At 30.0% G+C, this 22,246-nt stretch overlaps 1 protein-coding gene across 2 annotated transcripts in view; it reads left to right on the top strand.

Moving 5' to 3' along the window:
• Positions 1-22,246, top strand: part of LOC122272221 (uncharacterized) — a 97,228-nt gene that overhangs the window by 9,474 nt on the left and 65,508 nt on the right. For both annotated transcript variants that reach the window (XM_087149837.1, XM_087149838.1), the window contains exons 5-17: positions 1,355-1,471; positions 4,696-4,811; positions 4,890-4,948; positions 5,060-5,112; positions 7,139-7,263; positions 8,700-8,841; positions 9,149-9,210; positions 11,844-11,956; positions 12,845-12,945; positions 13,077-13,115; positions 13,221-13,348; positions 20,731-20,801; positions 21,706-21,770. In XM_087149837.1, coding sequence (XP_087005963.1) covers positions 1,355-1,471; positions 4,696-4,811; positions 4,890-4,948; positions 5,060-5,112; positions 7,139-7,263; positions 8,700-8,841; positions 9,149-9,210; positions 11,844-11,956; positions 12,845-12,945; positions 13,077-13,115; positions 13,221-13,348; positions 20,731-20,801; positions 21,706-21,770 — 1,191 coding nt within the window. The remainder of the gene's footprint in view (positions 1-1,354; positions 1,472-4,695; positions 4,812-4,889; positions 4,949-5,059; positions 5,113-7,138; positions 7,264-8,699; positions 8,842-9,148; positions 9,211-11,843; positions 11,957-12,844; positions 12,946-13,076; positions 13,116-13,220; positions 13,349-20,730; positions 20,802-21,705; positions 21,771-22,246) is intronic.

Below are 22,246 nucleotides of genomic sequence, written 5' to 3'. Positions count from 1 at the left end.
AGCTCACCAATCGGATGGGACGAGTTTTTTGGAAAATGTAAAAGTTCACTTTTTTCCTGCAAACTGCACAAGTGTGCTTCAGCCATTAGATTTGGCCGTGATTGGGAATCTAAAATTGCATTATAGAACGCAGTTAGTTCAACTTGCTATTCGAAGCATTGCAGAGTCTAATCCCAAGAAAATAAGTGTTCTCCAAGCAATGAATATTACTTCGCTGGCATGGTCTCAGGTAACAAAGACAACAATAAAGAACTGTTTTATAAAAGCCGGATTTGCCCATCGAACATCCGATGATAATGGGGGTGATGACGTAAGCGATGACGATACAATAATCAATGATGATGATTGGAATTTGCACGCAACAGAGACAACTTTTGATGGGATTGCGATGAGAATGTAGTAACGTCAGCAATTTGTGCTGTTTATGAGTTTATTCAGAACCCACAGTCTGAGCCACATGTGACAGCGAGGATGACGAGGAATGCCAAGAAGTTGTTCTGCCATCTTTTCAAGAATTCCATTGAAACACTAAGGACCTACTTTCGTTACCACAATACCGGCGAAAAAACTTTTCAGGATCTTGATTCTTTGCACAAGTTATTAATTACAGCTCAACGTCAATCATCACATCAAACAACTGTCGATAGTTTTTTCTGTAAACTTAACGTGAAATAATTAAAGTAAAGAAAAATAAAAAAACAAATTTGGTGTATCAAAAAAAATAATAAATGAATAAATAAATAAAGGTAACGTTCATTCAAATTGCTTACTGTGATTTTTCTTTCTTTTTTTTCTATGGTTAGTTGTTTGTTTTGCTTTGTCTGATTTAGAAATGTATGTAAATCACCAAGTTAAACACTGAAATTAACTGAAAAAAGAGTTTAGCTTCTAGTTTTGGAAGTAAAAATCGATTATACGACGTTATCGTTTATACGACGTTTTTCGGTGGTCCCTTCGGCGTCGTATAAACGATGCTCTACTGTAGTTGGTAGGCCTGCATGCCGCGATTCAGCAGCCAATCATGATTGACATCTACGCGTGACGTTGCTTGTAGGTACCTAACTGTAATGATATATTGTTTTTTATTGGAATCTCACACAATCTCATATTTTAAAAGTTCACTCTTTCGCATTTTACATTGCGTCTAAATTTATGATTTTTTTTTCAAAATTGAACAAAAATATCTTATAGATAAAATATTTTTAGTAAATTTTCAGTTGAATTTCTGATAATTATCTTATAAATGTGGAAAACGCATCGGAAAAATATGTGATTAATATGGCAAACAAAATATAGTGATATATCAATGAACCGTTATGTTTCTTTAAATTTATAATTCATTTGCAATTCCAAGGTGGAATGCTTCATCTGACGTCTATGATATTTCTGATGTTTCAAGCAACACAACCGGTTTTACCAGTGCCATTGCAAGAGCCGAATGGGATTCAGTATTACAACCTCCAGTTCAAAAGTAAGTTATTCGATTTTTGGCCAAAGATTTTTGCTATAATTTGAAACTAAATTTAAAGCTAATAAAGTATATATTAACTCTTTTATTACATTATTAACGTTGGCCGGACTATGTAGTGGTCAGACAGCTGAACTCACGTCAGAAAAGTTCTAGGTTTGAATCCCGGACAAGGCATGGGTGTTCTTTCACTCTCTGAACTATCTACCGCTACTGTGGGAGTAACGTTGACCCACCTAATGTGTTAACCCTGAGAGAGTGTCTAACAAATCTATCTTACTGCTACCTGAATGACGAGAGTCAATTGGGAGGGCATTGGAAAAAAAACATATTGGGATAATGGTTTTTCTCAAGTTGCAACAGAGTATAGTTTTACATTTCTAGTTGTGTATTTTAAACATTTGTTGAGTTAAGGTTGCCTAACACTGAACCGGAAAAAGTTAAAAGACTTTTTCTGATTGTATAATTTGCTATTCGAAGTTTAAATCATTATTTCTTCTACTAATCACAAGCATTTTTTCTCCTCGTCAAGTGTTCATCGATGAAGGAATATAAGTTCTTTGTTGTTGTTGTCTTTTAAACTTTGAAACGCAGTGTACTGATAACGTTTCAGCAATTTTTTTTTCATCTGATCGATGTTTATTTATATTTTTTTTATCTACACTAAAAGTAACCTTGACTAGAAAGAAAGACACGTTTGATAGAAGCTGTCAGAAGTGGAAATTGTTTGGAGATAAATGAAATTGAAGTTGTAAATATATTTGATAACAATTAAGTGATTCTACTCGCTTTTCATCGAGTTTTGATAACGTTTTTTATCTGCAATCAAGCATGCTACAATTCTTTGAAAAAACTGGAACTGATGAAAAATGTATAATCCTGACTTAATTGATAAATTTAAAAAAAAAATAGCAAAATTTTTTTTACTTAGAAAAGTTTTCTTTTTTAATCATAGTTTGAATACGATGTAATTCTTTTGATTAATTGTAATTCTTGTAATTCTTTTAAAACATTGTTCCAATCCTCTCGTGATGAGGCTTTTAAAATGTTGGCAAAATTGCCAGAAATTCCGCTATCTTTAGTTTTTAAATGTCTACCACTCATTAAAATATTTCGTAAGAAGCGTAATAGTTGGCAGCTCTCGTAATTTCACGCAATCATTTTTTTATAACAGAAGATATTTTTTTAAAAAAGTAAATTAAATTTAAACCTTTAATCATATATATATATATAATATTTAATCTATATATATATATATATATATATATATATATATATATATATATATATATATATATATATATATATATATTATACATAAATACTACAGCAATCACTAATATAACTCTATTTTATTATTTTTAGAATTAAATTTATTCTGTTTAGAGTTTAAATTTTTTTTTAAAGTTTTAAATTCAGAACACAGAAAAGTTACCAAAATGTATATATTTAAAGCTGAATAATTTTTGATCTGATAATCAGAGTCCACGTACTAGATACAATATTAATGATTTGAGATATAATTATTATTAAGTGCGACCGATTATTTAACTTATGGATTTCGATACATTAATTTAGTTTCTCTTAATGAACATGATTTAAGTTAATTTGTATTTCTGACTGAAATTGATTTTGTGACAAAATGTATTATCTTTAAAACATTATTGATCAAGTAGTTTTGTCCAATTTGTTTTAAAATTTAGGTACGTCATTTTTATTGCACCGTTTTAAAACTTACTATTTTAAAACAAAAATATTTCTTTGATCAATATTGAATGAATAGCAAAAATATATGGTCCGATTTCTTAAACAATTATTTTTTGAAAGAATAAATTTTGGGTAAGGTAGAGTTGATTGGAAAACCTCTACTAGCGTATTTAGTTCTAGAGATCTAGTGAGAAAGGCAAAAAGAAAAGGAAACAGTTAAGGCATCAAACTTTAAATCGTTGCCGGACAGGTGGCCGAGCGGTTAGCGTGCCTGACTGCGAAGCCATAGGCTGCGGGTTCGAATCCCGCTCTGGGCATGGATGTTTCTCTCTCTCTTTGTGCTGTGTGTATGATGTGTAAATGTGGTCCGCCCTATAATCGGGTTTGTGGCGTGGGCAATATTGCTGGTCTCCGTGACTTTGGTTCACAGGTACCCACTGGGTAACGCGAAATGAGCAACAATTTTGGCATAGTATAGGCAAAGATTCAAATTCAGTGCCTGCCATTGGAAAAAAAATCGTTTTACACAAAAATCGTTTAAATCGTTTTACTAGTCAAACAAGTTTTCCAGTTTACATTTTTGTATTGTAGTTTTGAAATGAAAAAATCTATTAGAAGTAAATAAAAGGGTGAATATTTACAAATTAGTTGGTTAAGTATCATTCATAGTCGGTTTAATTACGTCTTCATAGTTGCGAACAGTAGCTATTGAACTTGCAGAAACTGATAAAAAAAAGCAAATTTCGCCATTTTTTTTATTTGTCGAAGATCTTTAAAAAATAAAGTCACCCGTTATTTCCAAAAACGCTAAAAACTATTAAACGCATATGGCTGTAGGCCCATTGAATAATAAAATCCTTTGCAGACAGCCACCGTCACCCGTTATTTCCAAAATCAGTAAAAAATATGATACGCATATATTTGTAAGCCCATTGAATAATAAAATCCTTTGCAGACAGCCACCGTCATCTGTTATTTCCGAAAACGCTGAAAAATATTATACAGATATGGTCGTAGGCTGATTGAAATACTTCTTCCTGCCGACAGCCATCTTAATCCTTTATTATGTTATCTGGAAAAGACATCATTCATTGCTCAACTTGTCTGATTTATATCAGGCAGTTTATATTAAGTTCCGAGTAGGGAAGTCTTAGTGTAAATAGCTTCGTTAAAGATTTATTATAAGAAGCCAAAGTGAAATCAGTTTAATTGTGTAGGTATACATCTTCTTATTAGACTAAAGGAAATCTTGCTGATTGAAATAAACCTCAAAAATATCAGGTTTTTAAATTAGGGATAATGAAGTTTTTTACAGGTAAGCAGTTACCAACATAACTTCTATTATATTATGCTGATGACAGCCACGAAATTTAGATCCTCATGTCAGAAAACTGATTCATACCATGCAATTTTTTGGAATGAATTTCCAACAAGAATGCGTCGACAACCATGAGAAATTATTTCATGGTATTATATTTTGATGTTATGCAGAGAGAAGTATATCGCATAGTTTCTTGCAGGTTCACTGAGAGTCTGAATTTCTATTATCAAATGGGAAACATAAGAGGTACTGTTTCTGTGAACGAAGATCCAGATTATGAGATGCATTTATTTGGTGAAAAAATAAGAAATTTAGGTAAAACTTATATGAATCTTTACCTCAATTTATTACTCCTTTTCCCAGAAATTATTTTGACACGTCTAATTAATTTAGGTAAAAGTTCTCACTTGGCTGGCTGCAACTTCGAGAATTTACTAGGATATGTACCAGAGGTAAGGCAAATCATACTTATTAATGCAGCAATAAAATGAGCGATTCTGAGAATTTATATTGAAATAAATTAATTATTAATAGTATTACGAAGAAATATTTTTTATTTTTAGAATGGATATGGATTTCATTTGCTAAAAGCATCAATTCCGAAAATCTTCAAAGAGTAAGTTCTTAAAATTTCAAACTGTTATGATTATTTCTCTTTAATACTGAAGGACTAAGTTCCCTGATTTCTAAAAGGATTGTTTTCCAGCCCCTAACGGCAGTCCTTATATGCTTGCTATCTTTAAAAAAAAAAGAGAAGGAAAACTCTCCAAAAATAAGATTATAATTTGTTTTGTTATGCCAGTTGAAAGTGATTTGCCAAGATAAAAACAAAGACTTACTCAGATAAATAAAACAAATAAAGAAATGTAAAGTGTAAAAGAAAAATAGTGAAAATATAGTACTTTGGATAATTTAGAAATCGATATAATTAACGTGAATTAAAGAATTAAATTGAACTAGTGGGCTGTGCCCCCTGCTCGCTAACGCTCGCCAACCCCCGAAAATTGCTACGCAATTTTATATGGTTTGCTTAGCAAACCAAGCTCGCTTCGCTCGCTCCTAACCTAGGTACTTTGCAAATGCACAAAATTCTAAGAATTCAAAACAATCATTCAAATCCATATAACAACTTTTTTTTTTTAAAAAATTACATCTTTTTAGTAAATACTAAGTCATTAAAATAAATTTGAATTCAAATAAATAACATGTAATTCGTTAAACCTATTAGAAATGTGCTATAGTATAAAATCTTAAGATAAAATTTCTAAAACTTATATCTCTTTAAAAAGGTTAAAATTTTGGCTATAATTAAGTATATTAAAAATTTAAATAAGAGAAATTGCAATGGAAAAACTCTGCATAAACAAAACATTGAATTTCGGAAGAAATCTCGTTTGATGAGAATGCTCTCTCTTGTCAAAAAATACAAAATAAACTGACCTCAAATAAAACTCCAAGGACTTCGAATCAAATAATTAAGGAAACTACTAACACTTTTAATATAAAAGTAAGATTTATTAACTAAACAATAAAATTACAGCATCGCTGTTCCAAAAAACAAATCTCACACTCACTCAAAAAAACAATTTACCTTCTAATTAGTCACCATAGCAACCACAAAACTCTTCTCGTTACCATCTATAAACTTATATATAATAAATAAATTATTTAGCAAAAAATACGATGCGCATAAGCACATAGAAGCGCTATATGTTGAGCCACCCAATCCAGATTTGGCATGTGACATTTTTAGCGGCAGTTATTGGTTGGTTTTCTAGCGTTGCCATTCGGAGAGTTGTAATGAGGCTTTTTTTTATCGCCGTGTAAGAGAAATATATATATAGATGTTTATTCTTTTTCTATTTTAGTCACATTTTATGTTTTTTAAAGCATCAAATATTGAGCCACGTGACATTATCTCTTGCACTCATCTTACAAAAAAAGTTTTACATCATTGAAGTGCTGAAGTATTTGAAAGCAACCAAACTACCGCATAAAATTCATATACGTATCGATAATAAAAAAAACGTGTTACAGTCATTTTAATGAATTTGGAAAAAGCTTCGAAATGTATAGAAATCTCATGAAGCTGCTCGCAAAAATCTTTTGTTGGTTCTTCGGTAAAATTTATAGCAATGTTTGACGAAATATTTTTTATCTAAAAACATTCATAATAGCCATGTCGGGGACGGTAAATATTCAAGATGGTGAATATTAAGCGCAACAAAAACATGAAATTTTAACATAAATCTCAAGAATATTGTCAAAAAATAATGTTAGTTTCTACACAACAAACAGTGGGAAAAATCTTTGACAGGCTTAGTAGTTTGTTAAGTATTATTCAAATTATCTTCACGTTTAATTTTATTGGCAAAAATGATTGCATGTTAGGCATAAAATAAGCATATAAAAAAGAAAATAAGCTTTTATATTTTTGAGTGCAATTATCAAAAATTCGGTGTTAAAAGTTTGGGTTCATTGCTTAGCTTTAAAAGGACGTATTTTGCACTAAGCCCCATTGATTTTTAGGAGTGTAGCAGACAAATGAACATTTACATATTTCAAACTACACCTATAGAAGTGTAGTTATAAGATTAATTAGTTAGAGTATGATTTTAATGAAGTGTATTTAATAATTTTAGTGTACCTGCAGGCTTTCTTATCAATCCTTATGGAGATATGGTTATTGTCAAGGATATTGACTTTGCAATAAAACCATACAGTCCAGTTACTTCAACACGCAATTTTGAAGCAAAGTTTACAGCAGGTAGGTTAAAAGTGTTGATAAAATAAAGTTTCTTCTAGCTCAGCCTGTAGCTCTGTGCGAGTTCATGCTATGATTTAAAATTTAAACTATGGTTTAAAACTATAACTATACAATAGTAATGTAATAACCATATATATAGTAATATATTGTATAGTAGTAACTATGTATAGTATAGTAATAATTATATATAGTAATATATAGTATTGTAATATATAGTATAGTAATAATTATATATAGTAATATATAGTATTGTAATATATGGTATAGTAATAAATATATATAGTAGGTATATCTAATAATATATAGCATGGTGATAACTGTATAAAGTAAAGTTATAGTAAAGTATAGTTTAAAATTAATTTTTAATTAATCACAAAAGGAAAAATTAAAGCTAAATGAAAATCATTAATTTATTTTGACAACTAGTTTATTTAGAATACATACAAATAAACGTTTTCTTACAATAGAATCATTATTTTGATACAATTTATGTGTTTGAATTAAATGATACAATTCAAAAATAATTTTTGGCACTCCCCAGGAGATATTTTATAACCGTTTTTAAACTGACAATTCTCTCTCGAATTTACAACAATCAATGTTCAACTAAGCATCCTTGTAATTTTGAACCCTACCCAGGAGACAAGGGGAGTCCTAGATCTAAACATCGGGACAAACTACATTTCATGGAAGGATTTCTGATGGAACTAAACCACATTTACATAACACAGAGAGGAAAACCACGAAAAACTCTCATGTTTAGCCCAATTGAAAATAGATTCTAACCCATGACCCGTTTACCACGGAGGATATTTTTCGGCAGCATTATGGTCCACGCGAGCCACGAGCTACCAGCTCACGCTGGCATTTAACTCTTTACATTTTAAATGGATGACGAGTCTCAGTCCTTCGAGCCACCGTGACATTTGCACAAACCTTATATTTGAGGCAGTTAATGCAATGAGCTATCATTGTGAAATATCGGGGATATGTTCCTGGAGACTTAATGCCCAACCAGCTTTAGATCGTTGGATACCAGTTTAATGGGATGTTAGGCAGTCAATGCACAATACTTACGCCTCATAGCTACCATCATGTCGCTGATCTTGTAATTATGAAGCCTAAAAGCTTTTATTGGTTTATTGACCGACAATTGGCTGTTACGGGAACACTTTCTTTTTTCATATCTATACATGATTTCTAAATCATTTTCTCTTGATGCAATATTTAAACTGAATTTTTCATAACTAATATGCTATAACTTCCTGAATTTCAGATTTGAAATCCCCCACTCGAATTATACAAGATAAAGTACTTGTATATGTGTAACTAAAAGTTTGTTCCTCAGTGTAATCAATGCTTGTTTTTAGAAATAAGAAAGGTAGATAATTTCAAATATTAAGGTAGATTATTTCGAATATTTTAACGTTTTATAGGAGAGTCCTGCAATTTAAATGGAAGCATGTCTCATGAGCCTATAGTTCTGTATAGTGGCCAGGGTTGGAGTGGATTTTTAGAACTTTATTTCCTCAAGTTCACTTTCCAGAATAAAACAGGCTATGGGCTGTTTTTATCAGGGTAAGTTATTCCTTTTCAATTTAAAGATTTTACTTGTTTTGGGAGTATTTGACAAAATTATGCAATATCAGTCGCGACTTCGAAAGATAACTGTTATGATAACGTATGCAAATGAACCTTTTAGTTATAAATTTAAATTTTTTTTTAAAATATTGTCCTTCAGAAAAAATAAAAAAAACATGCATTGGTGCATATATGTTCCAATCGAACAAAATCATTGACAAATGAAAGACGTTGTCAAAGTTAAACTTTTTCTTGTTGAAACAAAACGTTGTATAAATGTTTTTGCTTCTTGTTTTTTTAATAGGGAAGTGTATAACGAACCTGCGACACCTAAAATTCCCATGCTTCATACGGTATGTCCGAAAGGTAAGTTATATTTATCTTATTAAAGTACGTATAAAGTTTCAATTCTTCTCAAATTTATTATTTTTCAAGCCGAAATCATCTTATAAATCTTAATGAAAACTTTGTAGCTACCACTACAATTATTAAAGATTAATTTTTATTTCATAAAACATGCTACCATTGATTTTAATTGAAGTACCAATCGGCAAGTAAATGGTGAGGCAATCGAAAACACACTCGGAAATCACCTTATTGTAAAAATGTGAGGGGGATATTATAATAATTAAGTTGTTTAGTGGAGATAAAAACTAAATTATAATTATCAGAATTAAACAGAATAATGGAAGTTTTTGCTATTATACTAAACCACACGTTATTAACCCTTTCGCGCCGACTGTCACAAATACGTGACAGCATGAAACCGTATCAACTAGGGTAAAAAGATAAAGCTGGTAATCAAAGTAATTCTTTAGCACAGTTTATTTGTGGGCGGAGTTATAATTGCTTGATTTATTTTATTCACCATTACTTTGTTCAAAATAAAACTATTTAGTTATACTTTGAATTAACATTGATTATATGTATGATTAAACTAACAATAATTAAGATAAAAGCAAAGTAAGTCTGTCAAATTAGAAACGACTACATTTAAGTTACCGTTTTTTATTTAATTACATCCTGATTCTGATTTTGTACGAATGCTTTTCTGAATCACCCGTCCCCAAGGGGTTAAATATTTTGTTAAAAAAGGAGCAGTTGGTATCCATGAAAGAGCTTAAAATTTCTCAGTTTTCATTTTCACATTATGAGAACTCCGACCTACCCCACTTCTAAGCCTTGAAGTGGTATCTTAAAAAAGAATATCCTATTACAGGGTTCACTAGAATCTGGAAAAAATTTAAAAGAGGTTGTTACCATTTTAATTTAACACGTTCACGCCGGGGTGATCCACCGGTGGGTCACGCTAGATTGTCTCGTCTTGGCAGCACACCGGAGTAAAAACTGGTAACAATAAATTTCATTTTTTAGTTTTTTTCCGGGAATAATAAAAATCCATAACTACCAATTGTTTTTAACGGATGCAATTTTTATATTGAATTGCTTCCTCGCCGTGATAAATTTCCCTCATTGACAGCCGGGTCTCTACTTAGCAGAGCCACATTTACTTACACATATACACACAGCCTCACAATCCTTTAACTCGCCCCCCTTTTGTATGTATTTCCAAACTGTAAATATTCATTAGTGTTTATTTTCCCATTGTACTTTTTCATGTACATTTTTATTACTTATAATTTTGTCATTGCCTAATAATGGCAAAGTGCCATTTTTCTTTTCTCAAGAACTCCATTTGCTCCCCAAACTTTAATTTTGTCATGTATGTCTCTAAGTTTAACTTCAAGATGAATGGGAAAAGGGCCGTAAGGCCTCAGACGCCCAGTTCCACTACAACGAACGAACGAACGAACGTGATTAATTTCCTTAGAGTGAATTGTTATTGTTGAGAATAGATTAACTCCTCCCGAATATTATCTAATATTGAAATAGTTCTTATACCAGTATTTTCAATTTTCCCAACGTGAACGTGTTTAGTTAATATATCTAGGTGCATAGTCTATGAAATTTAATTTTAATTCTAAAGTAAAAATAGAAACTGAGAAATTTTAACCTATTGCATGGATGCCAACTGAGAACTAGCGGAATATTTTATAAGTGTCCTGCTTATAGTAGTATTAAAACTAAAACTTTCAGCATTCTGTTTAATGCTGATGATTTACTTTGCAACGCACTAAATAACTTAGTTATTTTAATCTACAATTACTTTAATATAAGATGCTATTACATACCTGCCAACTCTTCCGGATTTTCCGTAAGATTTTATTTTCATATTTAAAGTGGTAGTAAATATATACTATTTTTTCTTTTGTAAATTTAATTTTTAAATGATTTTGAGCACCACTATTCTTTCAATAATTAAGCACATATATTAATATGCGTTACTATCATGGTTGTCAACTTAAGTTTTCTCAAATACAACGTATTTGTTTGCTTAAAATTGAAGTTTTAATTCCATTTTAATACCACTGGGAAAAATTATAATGGAAGGGATTAAAAGTTGGCAGGTATGCTATTATGCTTCAGCATATAATCATCTTATATTAAGTTAAAATTATTTATTTGTATAATGGTGAGTACAAATAGATTTCTTCAAATTTACTAAACTACGAATGTTGTTGTTGTCCTAGATCCTTAAGGTAAGGGGTGCGATTGTTCGTGTTATTCAGCGGGGCCATCTATGGCCAAGAAATTCGATTTCTGTCATATCCATACGCAACATCCGTTTTTTGGGTGTATCCAATCATGCATCCATCCATTCATTCACAGATCGTAATTTTGATCTGAACCAGAGAACGATCTATCTCCAATTCAGTAACCCCAGAGGTATAATTTGTTATGGGCTCATAGAGGACTTTGTGACCCGATATTAAAACTTTAGCAGAAGTAGCTGTTGTCCTGCTATTAATATCAGATTTTTCTTGAATGATTGGTAATTCTTTATTTGTTTATAAACTACCCTCATTCCTAAAAGTGGAGCTCGTTATTACAATCAATTGAGTTTTTACTTATATGTGTAATTACTTTTTTGTATTTAGAAGTGCCTCTGACAGTCAAGTTCACCGACGAAATATCACAATTTGGAGACATTTCAGGGGGAAAAGGATCATCTTTGGGAAAACTGACAAAACTGAGTCGTAAAGATAAATCCGTAAGTTTCAAAAAGTCTTAAATCTTTTCCATTCACAATTGTGATATTTTGGAATGCCACGAGTGACTAAAAATGTAATAAGTGGGGATTAATAAATAACTTGAATTTATTGAAAGAGGTTGAATTCAATAACTGTGAATTCATTAACGGTTGAATTTATTTACTTTTGCTAACATTTTTTTCCAGTTCACGGCAAAAAAGGTGAAAGCAAAGAAGGCTTTCGTTTTAGAAATGAATATTACTAAATTGTAGTAGTTACGGTTGAATAAATAAACTGGATTAAATTGAGATTGAATTAAGGGGACAAAAGACTTTCATTTTTTTAATAAAAATATCAAAGGACTGGCTTGAAATTTTCAATATAATTTTATATAAAAAAAACTTATGTTTAAGATGTCAAAAAAAGTTCAAAATTTGTCAAAATCATTTTAAACCGTATTTATTTAATGAAAAATAAAATGTGATACTATAAATTTTACTACTTCATTATAAAAAAATCTTCTGACGAAACCGGAAAAGTTGGCAAGCATGCAGTGGTGTGGGAAATAAGTTTAAATCAAGCAAAGAATTATATATAAGAACATAAACTAAGCTACCACTAGAAACTTTAGCCCTCATCATTCACGGGCGAAGTCGAACATTGATGTCGGGCATACCGGGCAAATTTATACCCGGTAGTGGCACTTAACTAGACCTAGTATACATTTCGGATCAAAGCGATTACGTGATTATTAACTTTCACCGGCGGAAGTCAACAAAAACCAATTTCGATCATTCACTGTAACATTTATAATGTGTTTATTATTTTGATTACATTTTAAGTTTATAAACCTGTGTATATAATGTGTTTAACATGTAATATGAAAATGTGTTTATTTCGTATTGTAGTTTGTTGTTCCTAAAGGAATCGTCGTTACAACATCTGCTTATGAAGAGTTTTTAACTCCTGACATACTGAATGCAGTGAAAAAATTAGAAAACGTTGCTTAGTGAGTTGTTCTTTGATTAAACCAATTTAATTTGATTAATACAATTAATTTTTCGACATTATTTGATTTTTTTAAAAAAATTTCTTCGTGATTGTGAGTTAAATTCATTGTTATTTTTTGTCCAATTGTAGTGGAAACGTTAAGGGAGATTTAATGGAAGAATGCGAAGTGTAAGTTGCAGGTTTCGTTGTTTTATATTTTGAAAATTTCACTCCTTCAAATTAATAAAAAAGTGTATCGAAATTGATAATAATTAATGTTTGCAATCTTTGTAGTGTTTCCAGGAATATTTTGAACACAACAATCCAAAACAAAATAGCTCAGAGTATACAGGAAAACTTGAAAGTAGTCTTTGGTGACGGATTTAAAAACTACAAGTTTGCTGTAAGATCTTCGGCAACAGGTATTTAAAAGTATTTTATTGTACCTTCTTCAGTTTATTTATATTCTTAAATGGATATTACTATCAGTTTAAAATTGCATAATTTGTCTACGTATTGCCCCATTTTGAGGCTTTGTGTATAGATGAATAATTCTTATAGACATGGATATTACCATTGAATTAAAGGGTAAATACTTGATTTACTACTCGATTTATACTCTCTAAAAGGATGTGAGTACGAACAGAAGTTTATAGTCGACCTATCTTTTAACACGTTGAATGCCACGTAATTTTTGCATGGCTTGCTTATCTGGCCACATCGGTAAATAACTACCAATTAAATTTGACAGATTTTACTAATTTTTAAAAAGCTTTAGAATATCATATCTGTTCGTTCGTTGTAGTGAAACAGTGCGTCTGAGGCCTTACGGCTCTTTTCCCATTCATCCTGAATTTAAACTAAGAAACATACATGACAAAATTAACCCTTTAATGGGTCCTTTATTTCTAGTAAAGGTAAATTAAAGTATTTTTGGAATTGAAATTGTTTTAAGAACAGTAATTGATATAAAAAAAAACAAATTCATTTAGTTCATAAAAATGCTTTTTTTTAGTGGTAAATATATTTAACACGACCTACTAGGAACTTACTGACTTTTATTTTTCTTTATCTATAAAATAAATTCCTTAAATGCTACAAACTTCAAAAGGAATTATGTATTTTATAACTTTTATACATTTTTTAAAAGTGACAAATGGTTACCAATTTTATTCAAACTCACTTCAAGAAAGCTGAAGTTATTGAAAAATGGAAACCTAAATTAAAAGTGGTAAAACGTGGTGGTAAGTATACTTACCACGGCCTTCAAAAGGGTTAAAGTTTTAGGAGCAAAATGGAGTTCTTGAGAGAAAAAAAGTGGCACTTTGCCATTATTAGGCAATAAAAAAATTACAAGTAATAAAAATGTACATGAAAAAAGGTAAATTTAAAGTATATCATATCTGAGGCTTAGGCTGATGTTATGTACAGTCCGCAAAAAAAAAAAAGATATCACCCTGAATAACTTTCGTTCTAATGATCGGATTTTCACGAACTAAGTGTTAATCTTAATGGTTCCTGGGTGTGACCTCAAATATGCTAATTAATTAGTGCTAACTATTAGTTAAGTTACGAAATCAGACACAAAAACGTACTTTCTCTGAATAAACATATATTTTTTCTTACATATTTGGATTTTTAACCTTCAAAATATAGGGGTAGCCGCAATCTGGGAAATATGGTCCCCATAGTTTGGTCAGGAGAGCGATCCAAAGTTCGTACCCCTTAATGTTAATTTCACTTTTTACGTTTTTAGTCATATTTTAAAAACTAATAAAGCAATTCGAAGAAAATTTCACCCAGTCATAAAACTCATTTACCCAAAGATAATTTCATGAAAAAAATAATTTTTAATAATTGTTAATTATTTTTTATTATTTAATTAAATTAAGGATGAAACATTTTTGAATTATAAGGTATGAATTTTTTTATACCATATTAATCTACATATTTTTCAATTGAAAAATCTAAAGTTTCAACTGTTTTTATTTATTAGAAGCTGAGAAAAATTAAAATTAATTATTTTTAAAAAAATAATTTGGCGACAATGAAGAAATGATTAAATGTGATAAACTTGCGAGGAACTTGACTTCGCGCGCTTAGCATAAAATTTCATTCATATTTTTTTCGCTAATAATCGTTTGCTTATCTTTTCATTTTTATTTTTTTAAACTATAAAATACGATGTTTCTTTTTTAGTCGTCTAAAATTATATTTGCAATTTAGTAAAGAAATTTGAATAAAACATTTTATTGAATGTGGATTGTATTGAATGTGTATTGAATTCAGAGAATGTGGAGTTTTATAAAAGCATGCTTCTGATAGAATATGATTATACAACAGATTGTGCTTCTTTTATGCGATTATTTTTTATTTTTTAGTTTTTTTCTCTCAATAACTGATAAAATTTCAATAATATACATACGAATGAATAAATTTGGAATAAAATATTCATCAATTTCTTGAATATATAATTTATGAATATTAATAAAAATACGTAGTCAACATTTTTAAGCATCTCTCACAACATCGCAAATTTCTCAAAATCTTATAGGGTAAACTAACCAGTGAAGGAATACTTAAGCTTAATTCAACATTCTTAAAAAAAAATCCTAAAAATTTCAAAATTTGTAATTTTAGCTAAATGACGTATTTGTTATTAAATGCATGTCAACATATTTGTTATTAAATGCAAATTATGTAAAAAAAATTTAGATAACTTACATAATATTGTTTTAAGCTTTTGGTGGTTTAAATAATAAGTAGTAAGATAACTAAGTGAAGGAACAGCTCTTACCAGTGAATAATCACTAAATTTTCCAGTGAATGAACACTTAATTTTGAGAATGTTTGATGCTCGTTAGGAATCCTTAGGCCACACAGATATCTGTCGCCCTGTAGATGCCTGAATTGACGGACGTTAACACAGGCGGGCATTAGGAAAAAAAAATCTTTTAAGTTTTCGTGCCCCCATTTCAGTATCTTAAGGGCCTTACGAGCTATGTTTAAAAAGAGAGTATCATATCAGATATATATATATATATATATATATATATATATATATATATATATATATATATATATATATATATATATATATATATATATATATATATATATATATATATATATATATATATATATATATATATATATATATATATATATATATATATATATATATATATATATATATATATATATTGAGACCAGATATTTTGAGTTAATGAAATTAAATGTTCTATCTTTTAAGTTTTTGTGCTTCCATTTCAATATCTTAAGGACCTTACGAGCTCTCTTTAAAAAGAGAGTATCGTATCAGATATATATAAGAAAACAAAAATAATCATAGTAGCAGTATTTGGTGGTAAATGTAGCTTATCGTAATTGAAGAATATGCTGTGCGACATTTTATGGTGAATTTGCGAACGTAAGTTTCAGAATGTATCGAAACATGTGGATGCTATTTGCTAATCATCTTTATCCAAAGAAAACCATGTAACGTAAATATCTAGCAAAATGAAGCAATTTTTTAAACAATGAATCATACAATATGCAACATATTATTTCAATATCTTATTCTTAAACATAATATATTTCAATGTTTTTAAAATGCCACTAAACATTCAGCAATTCATTGAGTTATAGACAAAAGAAATATCGTAAATTATAGAAAACCTTGTGAATGTGCATTAGAATTACTATACAATCTACATTTTATTTTTCAAGCACTTTTTTTTCCTTCAAACATTCATGCCTAGAAGACTCGATTAAAGCTGTAAAAATCTCTATCCCTAAAATTTTGTATATAGCTATTATAAGTTATGTTAATTTGATTTTAGTATGAAATCCTCGAATAAACATAGCAAAAATAGCATAATCTAAATAATATCAGATAAAAAGTTCATGTATTTAAATTCTAAAAACTTATAAATCGATTCAAATTTTCTTTTCAAAGGAGATTAAAAAAAGTTTTTTTTTTCTTTTTGGACATAAATAAACTTAAAAATTGTCTATTGCCTAGAAACTTCGAGATGTTTTCTATTAACTATTAATTAAACCTCTCAGAGCAATCACAAAACATTATTTCAATTTTTTACAGTCAGAAATTGGTTGCCTAGCAACCTAGTAAAATTAAGCGTTTCTCTTTTGAATCAGTCAATGGGTTATCTTAAAATATTTATTTGCGCAGGCGACTTTTTTTGGCGGTTTTCTGGACTATCGCCGAATATATAAACCTTTATTGCAACCCAATTGTTTTAAAATTTTGTCTACCCCCCCCCCTAATTCAAGTGTCTAGATTCCAAATATGTAAAAAAAAATATATGTTTATTCAGAGAAAGTACGTTTTTGTGTCTGATTTCGTAACTTAATTAATAGTTAGCACTAATTAATTAGCATATTTGAGGTCACCCCCAGGAGCCATTAAGATTGACACTTAGTTCGTGAAAATCGGATCATTAGAACGAAAGTTATTCAGGGTGATATCTTTTTTTTTTGCGGACTGTACAAAGTACCTGTCCGCGAAGCGGACACTTCACTTCTTCATCTGTAATAATGCCCGTAGGCGCCTGGAATAATGTCTTTATCAAAAAGGTGATGGTGGTTTAGCTGTAGTTGTGGTTTGGTGAGAGAGTTATCATATCTGAACAAAGTGGGGAAGTATATAAGCCTACGAATTTTTTAGAAATAGTGGTGGATGAAAACCTACTAAATTGAATTTATTAAACCAAGAATCACAATTAATAAACTACCACTTGAAAATATTTATTCATTGTCCGGCGCAAGGGTGGCATCTCTGTGTACATAAATAAAATTATTTTTGAGTGTTCTATATTCCATTAATTTCTTCAAACCATTTTAGTAACGATAATATAAAAAATTAAAAATTTACTCGTATTATGTGTTTCTAATAATCTTGGCTTCACCGGTGACCCCCATGGCATAAAACGTGTTAACTTTAGCAATGTAAATATGCCTGATATAACTATGAAAAAGTGCGATTAAGTATAGTTTACCTCTCATGGCATAAACTTAGACTGTTTTACAACAAACCTTTAACCTTTTCGGGACGGGTGAGTCATAAATGTATTCGTGCGGAATCAGAATCAGAATGGTATGAAATAAAAAGCAGTAAGTTAGGGGAAAACTAGTTTGACAGACTTATTTTTGCTTTCGCTTTACATCTAACACATGCAAACCTAGTGTGTTAAAAGGGTAACAAGACAATTTTTGATTTGAACTAAGTAGTGGTGAATTAAGTAAAGAAAACTATTGTAACCCCGCACACAACTGAGCTGTTGTAAAAATAGTTTGGTTACCAGTTTTATCGTTTTTTTACCCTGATTATCGACACCCTCAGAATGCATGTATGACTCACCCGTCTCGAAGAGGTTAACGTCTTCTGTTCGAAAATGAAACTATGAGACCACTTACAAAATTTTCAGGGTGGTAAGCTTGAGTTGGGCATAAAATTCCGGGAATCAAAATTTTAAATTAAAGTTTTGATTTCATTAACCCTTTCGCGCCGACTGTCACAAATACGTGACAGCATGAAACCGTATCAACTAGGGTAAAAAGATAAAGCTGGTAATCAAAGTAATTCTTTAGCACAGTTTATTTTTGAGCGGAGTTATAATTGCTTGATTTATTTTATTCACCGTTACTTTGTTCAAAATAAAACTATTTAGTTATACTTTGAATTAACATTGATTATATGTATGATTAAACTAACAATAATTAAGATATAAGCAAAGTAAGTCTGTCAAATTAGAAACGACTACATTTAAGTTACCGTTTTTTATTTAATTACATCCTGATTCTGATTTTGTACGAATGCATTTCTGAATCACCCGTCCCCAAGGGGTTAAAGTATATTTTTTGTTTAAGAATTGCGACAATCTTAGGAACAAGAAGCAAATGGTAGTTATTATTCTATAACATTTTGTTAGCGGTCGGAATAACATAATTTAATTAATTTCCTTCATCACGTTTTATCGTTAACAAGTTTTTCGTCCGAACGAATGTCTTAACTATACATTTGTGTACCTGAATTTAAAGTAATCTAAACCAAAGAAGGCTTACATGTCAAATCTTTACAAGATATTTTTCATGAGTATATATAATATTTGACAATTTACCATTTTGCTTTTGATTAAACAAATTTGATTTGTAATTATTTTGACAGCCATTCGTAAAGATAAGTATTTTAAATAAAACTATAAAACCATTGTTACGTCAAGCGCTCAGGTATCATAATTTTGATCTAGTTGCGCTTGTATAATTTTGATCTAGTTGCGCCTTCAACGTCATTTTGTTAACATCGTTAGGTTTGTCATTTCTAAGTTAGCTTTTAAAAAATTCTACATCTGGCAACAGCATTTTATTCTTTAAAGTTGTTTATTTTTATTTCTTTTAGAATTCGCTCTTTTTTAGCTAAATGTTTTTTAACCTAACAGAATTATTTGCCGACTGTTCCCTCTATATGTGAAGAAAATAAAGTAAATATTTAAAGGTTGTGAAAAGAATCTTATTTAGTTGTACAAAGTACGTCACCCATATAATCAAGCCGTGATGATTTTTTTATCCTTTTTAGAACAGCAAATTTCGAATGAAAACTTAAGTCAAGCAAGACTTTAGCTTGCGCGATCTTAGATAATACATTCTGAGTGAAGCAACATACCTTAGCTCTTCTTTATTTTAAGAATAGTGGATGATAAACGTTAAAAACCTTTTAGTTTCACATTTCTAGTGTTTTATAACATTAGTTGAAATAGTGTTGCCAAACTGGCAACGCTAAGGAAAAGGGTTAAGTAATGGCACAATGAAACAAATTCATATTACCTAAAATGCTATTTTGCTTCCACTTTGAAAATTTTAGTGAGTCAGGACATTCGGATTGACATCTATGATATAAAATATTTGAGCTGATATGGCACAAGTATAGTTAAGATAATAAGCTAGTGTTATGAAGAACTGGTGGCGGATTGAAGTAGATTTGAAAGTAAGGTGGGAACAAGAATAAACTAGTGGTAATACTATTTCATTTCCAGTTGGTTCTTGTGAAGTGTAAAATAACATAGTATTAGTTTAAATTATAGACTATTATCGTCATCAAATGTTTAGATGACGATAATAGATCCTAGAAAATGATATAATGCCAATAATAGAATAAAATAATCATTGTTAACATTTATCTGGGCACCTGAGGCATTCTCATCCATCTTGACGTTTTAACTTTAAATTAGTACTTTCTGGTGCTATAGACAATTCAATACTAAAACAGTCCCAAACATTTGTTATAAGTGTTAAAAAATTCGTGGTAATGGATGTTTTAATTTTCTTGAAAACATGCGAAAATGAAATTATTTTCTTTCCAGTCCTTACTCTTCTCCGCGCTAAATGCACTACATTGACTTAATCTCAAATTAACACTCGCAGTTTAAAACACGACAATTAAACGCTGTGATCCACTCGCATGCTGTGCTACAATTCATTGGCACTACAGCATGCGAGTGGAACACAGCCGTGGGGTCGATGAATTGAACTATAAAAAGACCAACTGAGTCCCTATATAACATAGAAACATTTTCTGAAAATCAACAAACTTGGTGGGTGACTTTTCGTAAGTTTTCCTAGTAAGAGCATCCCCACGAAGTTATATTATAACCCTTTAAGCATTCAGTTTTATAAATATACCCTACAACATTTACAAAACTATTTGCAGTTCTTTCTTTAAAATTTTGTGATATTTTTAAAGGAATCTATTTTAGCATTTGATCTATGATAATAATTTTGTTTTCAGGGGAGGACACCGATGTCATGTCAGCAGCTGGTCAAATGGACACATATTTAGGAGTACAAGGCTTACAAGAGGTAATGTAAAGCAAATTTTTATTGCTATCAATAATGTTAAGTTGCTATATATTAAGTAAAACCATTATAAAACTATATTAAAGTATATATAAAACTATATCAGGGTTCCCACGGTCCTTGAGAATTTTAAAAAGTGGTGATAAAAATAAAAGAAATTTCGACATTTTTATTTCTGTGTAGCCACCACTAAAAATTGTTTTCTAAAAAATATATATATGCACGAAAATTTCAGCACTTAACGATAAAAAAGTTTATTAAAATAAAATAGTATATTGTAGCTCCACCCTAAATTTGCTACCACTTTTTAAATTTTTCAAGGACCGCGGGAACCCTGTATATAAGTGTATGTAAAATTATATAATATTATACTATTATTGAAACAATATTAAAGTAAAACTATTTTTTAAGAAAGCAAGCTTCGGTAATTGTTATTTAGGAAAAAGCGTTATTGTTCGGATTTTTCAAAAGAGTTTTGCCAGTAGTAGTGAAAAACAGAGTAAATACATTAAAATAAGCGAAATTTAAAAAAAGCTTATCGGCAACACTTTACGCATTGAATGCAGAAAACTTTTGCAGTAGTTTTTCCAAAAATATAATGCAATTGTTAATGGTCAAAATTTATAGAAACGGTAGGTAAAATTTTAAAAAAGCGTGGGCAAACTTGCTACTATAGCTACAACTTCAATTTGAAATATCATTTCGTCGAATAATTGTACTACTGAATATATATCTTCTCAATTATTCATATGTATGGTAATAACGGACGAGTAATTGTTTCGAAATAAGACAGTATTGTGCTATCTGTCCTTGCAAATGTATGTTGATCAATAAATAAATAAACGTTTGAATTTTGACGAATGTAAATTAATTTATCTAACTATCTATATTATGTTTTTATGTGCAGATATTTCATGCTCTCAAGAAATGCTGGGCTTCACAGTTTGGGCACATAGCCATTGAATATAAGAAGTAAGAAATTAATGTCATATAATTATAAACAAAGTTAGCAGCGAGCAAAATAAAAACAGAACACCCAAATAATTTTTTTAATCTAATGATCGGATTTTCATGAGCTACAATATACTCTTTATGTTAAATGAGTAATCCCAAGAGACTGAACGAAAAGACATACTCTTCAAAAGTAAAATAGGTAGAAAAATTTAAGAGTGTTTCTATCGTTCAAAAATAGGCAAACATTTTCAATACTCGTTAGTCCTAAATATGAAAATAAAAATAAATTTGAAACAGAAAACGTTAAGTTGCCAATAAGAAATATATTGTCGCACATAGTTGGACCCATGGATATCAGTTATAATTGCATGTTTAGCAAGCACAGTTCCGATTATTAAGTCAAAAGAGAATTATTTGATTTGTTTTTATTTTGCTCACTGTTCCTACTTAACTTCATTTGTACTTTTTGAAATGATATTTGTTTGAATTCAAAT

Source organism: Parasteatoda tepidariorum, chromosome 8 (genome assembly GCF_982258835.1).
Source record: "Parasteatoda tepidariorum strain Cologne lab strain chromosome 8, Ptep-v5.0, whole genome shotgun sequence".
Taxonomy (NCBI): Eukaryota; Metazoa; Arthropoda; class Arachnida; order Araneae; family Theridiidae; genus Parasteatoda; species Parasteatoda tepidariorum.
The sequence above is the reverse complement of the archived record's forward strand: the minus strand, read 5'-3'. Positions and strand labels throughout refer to the sequence as shown.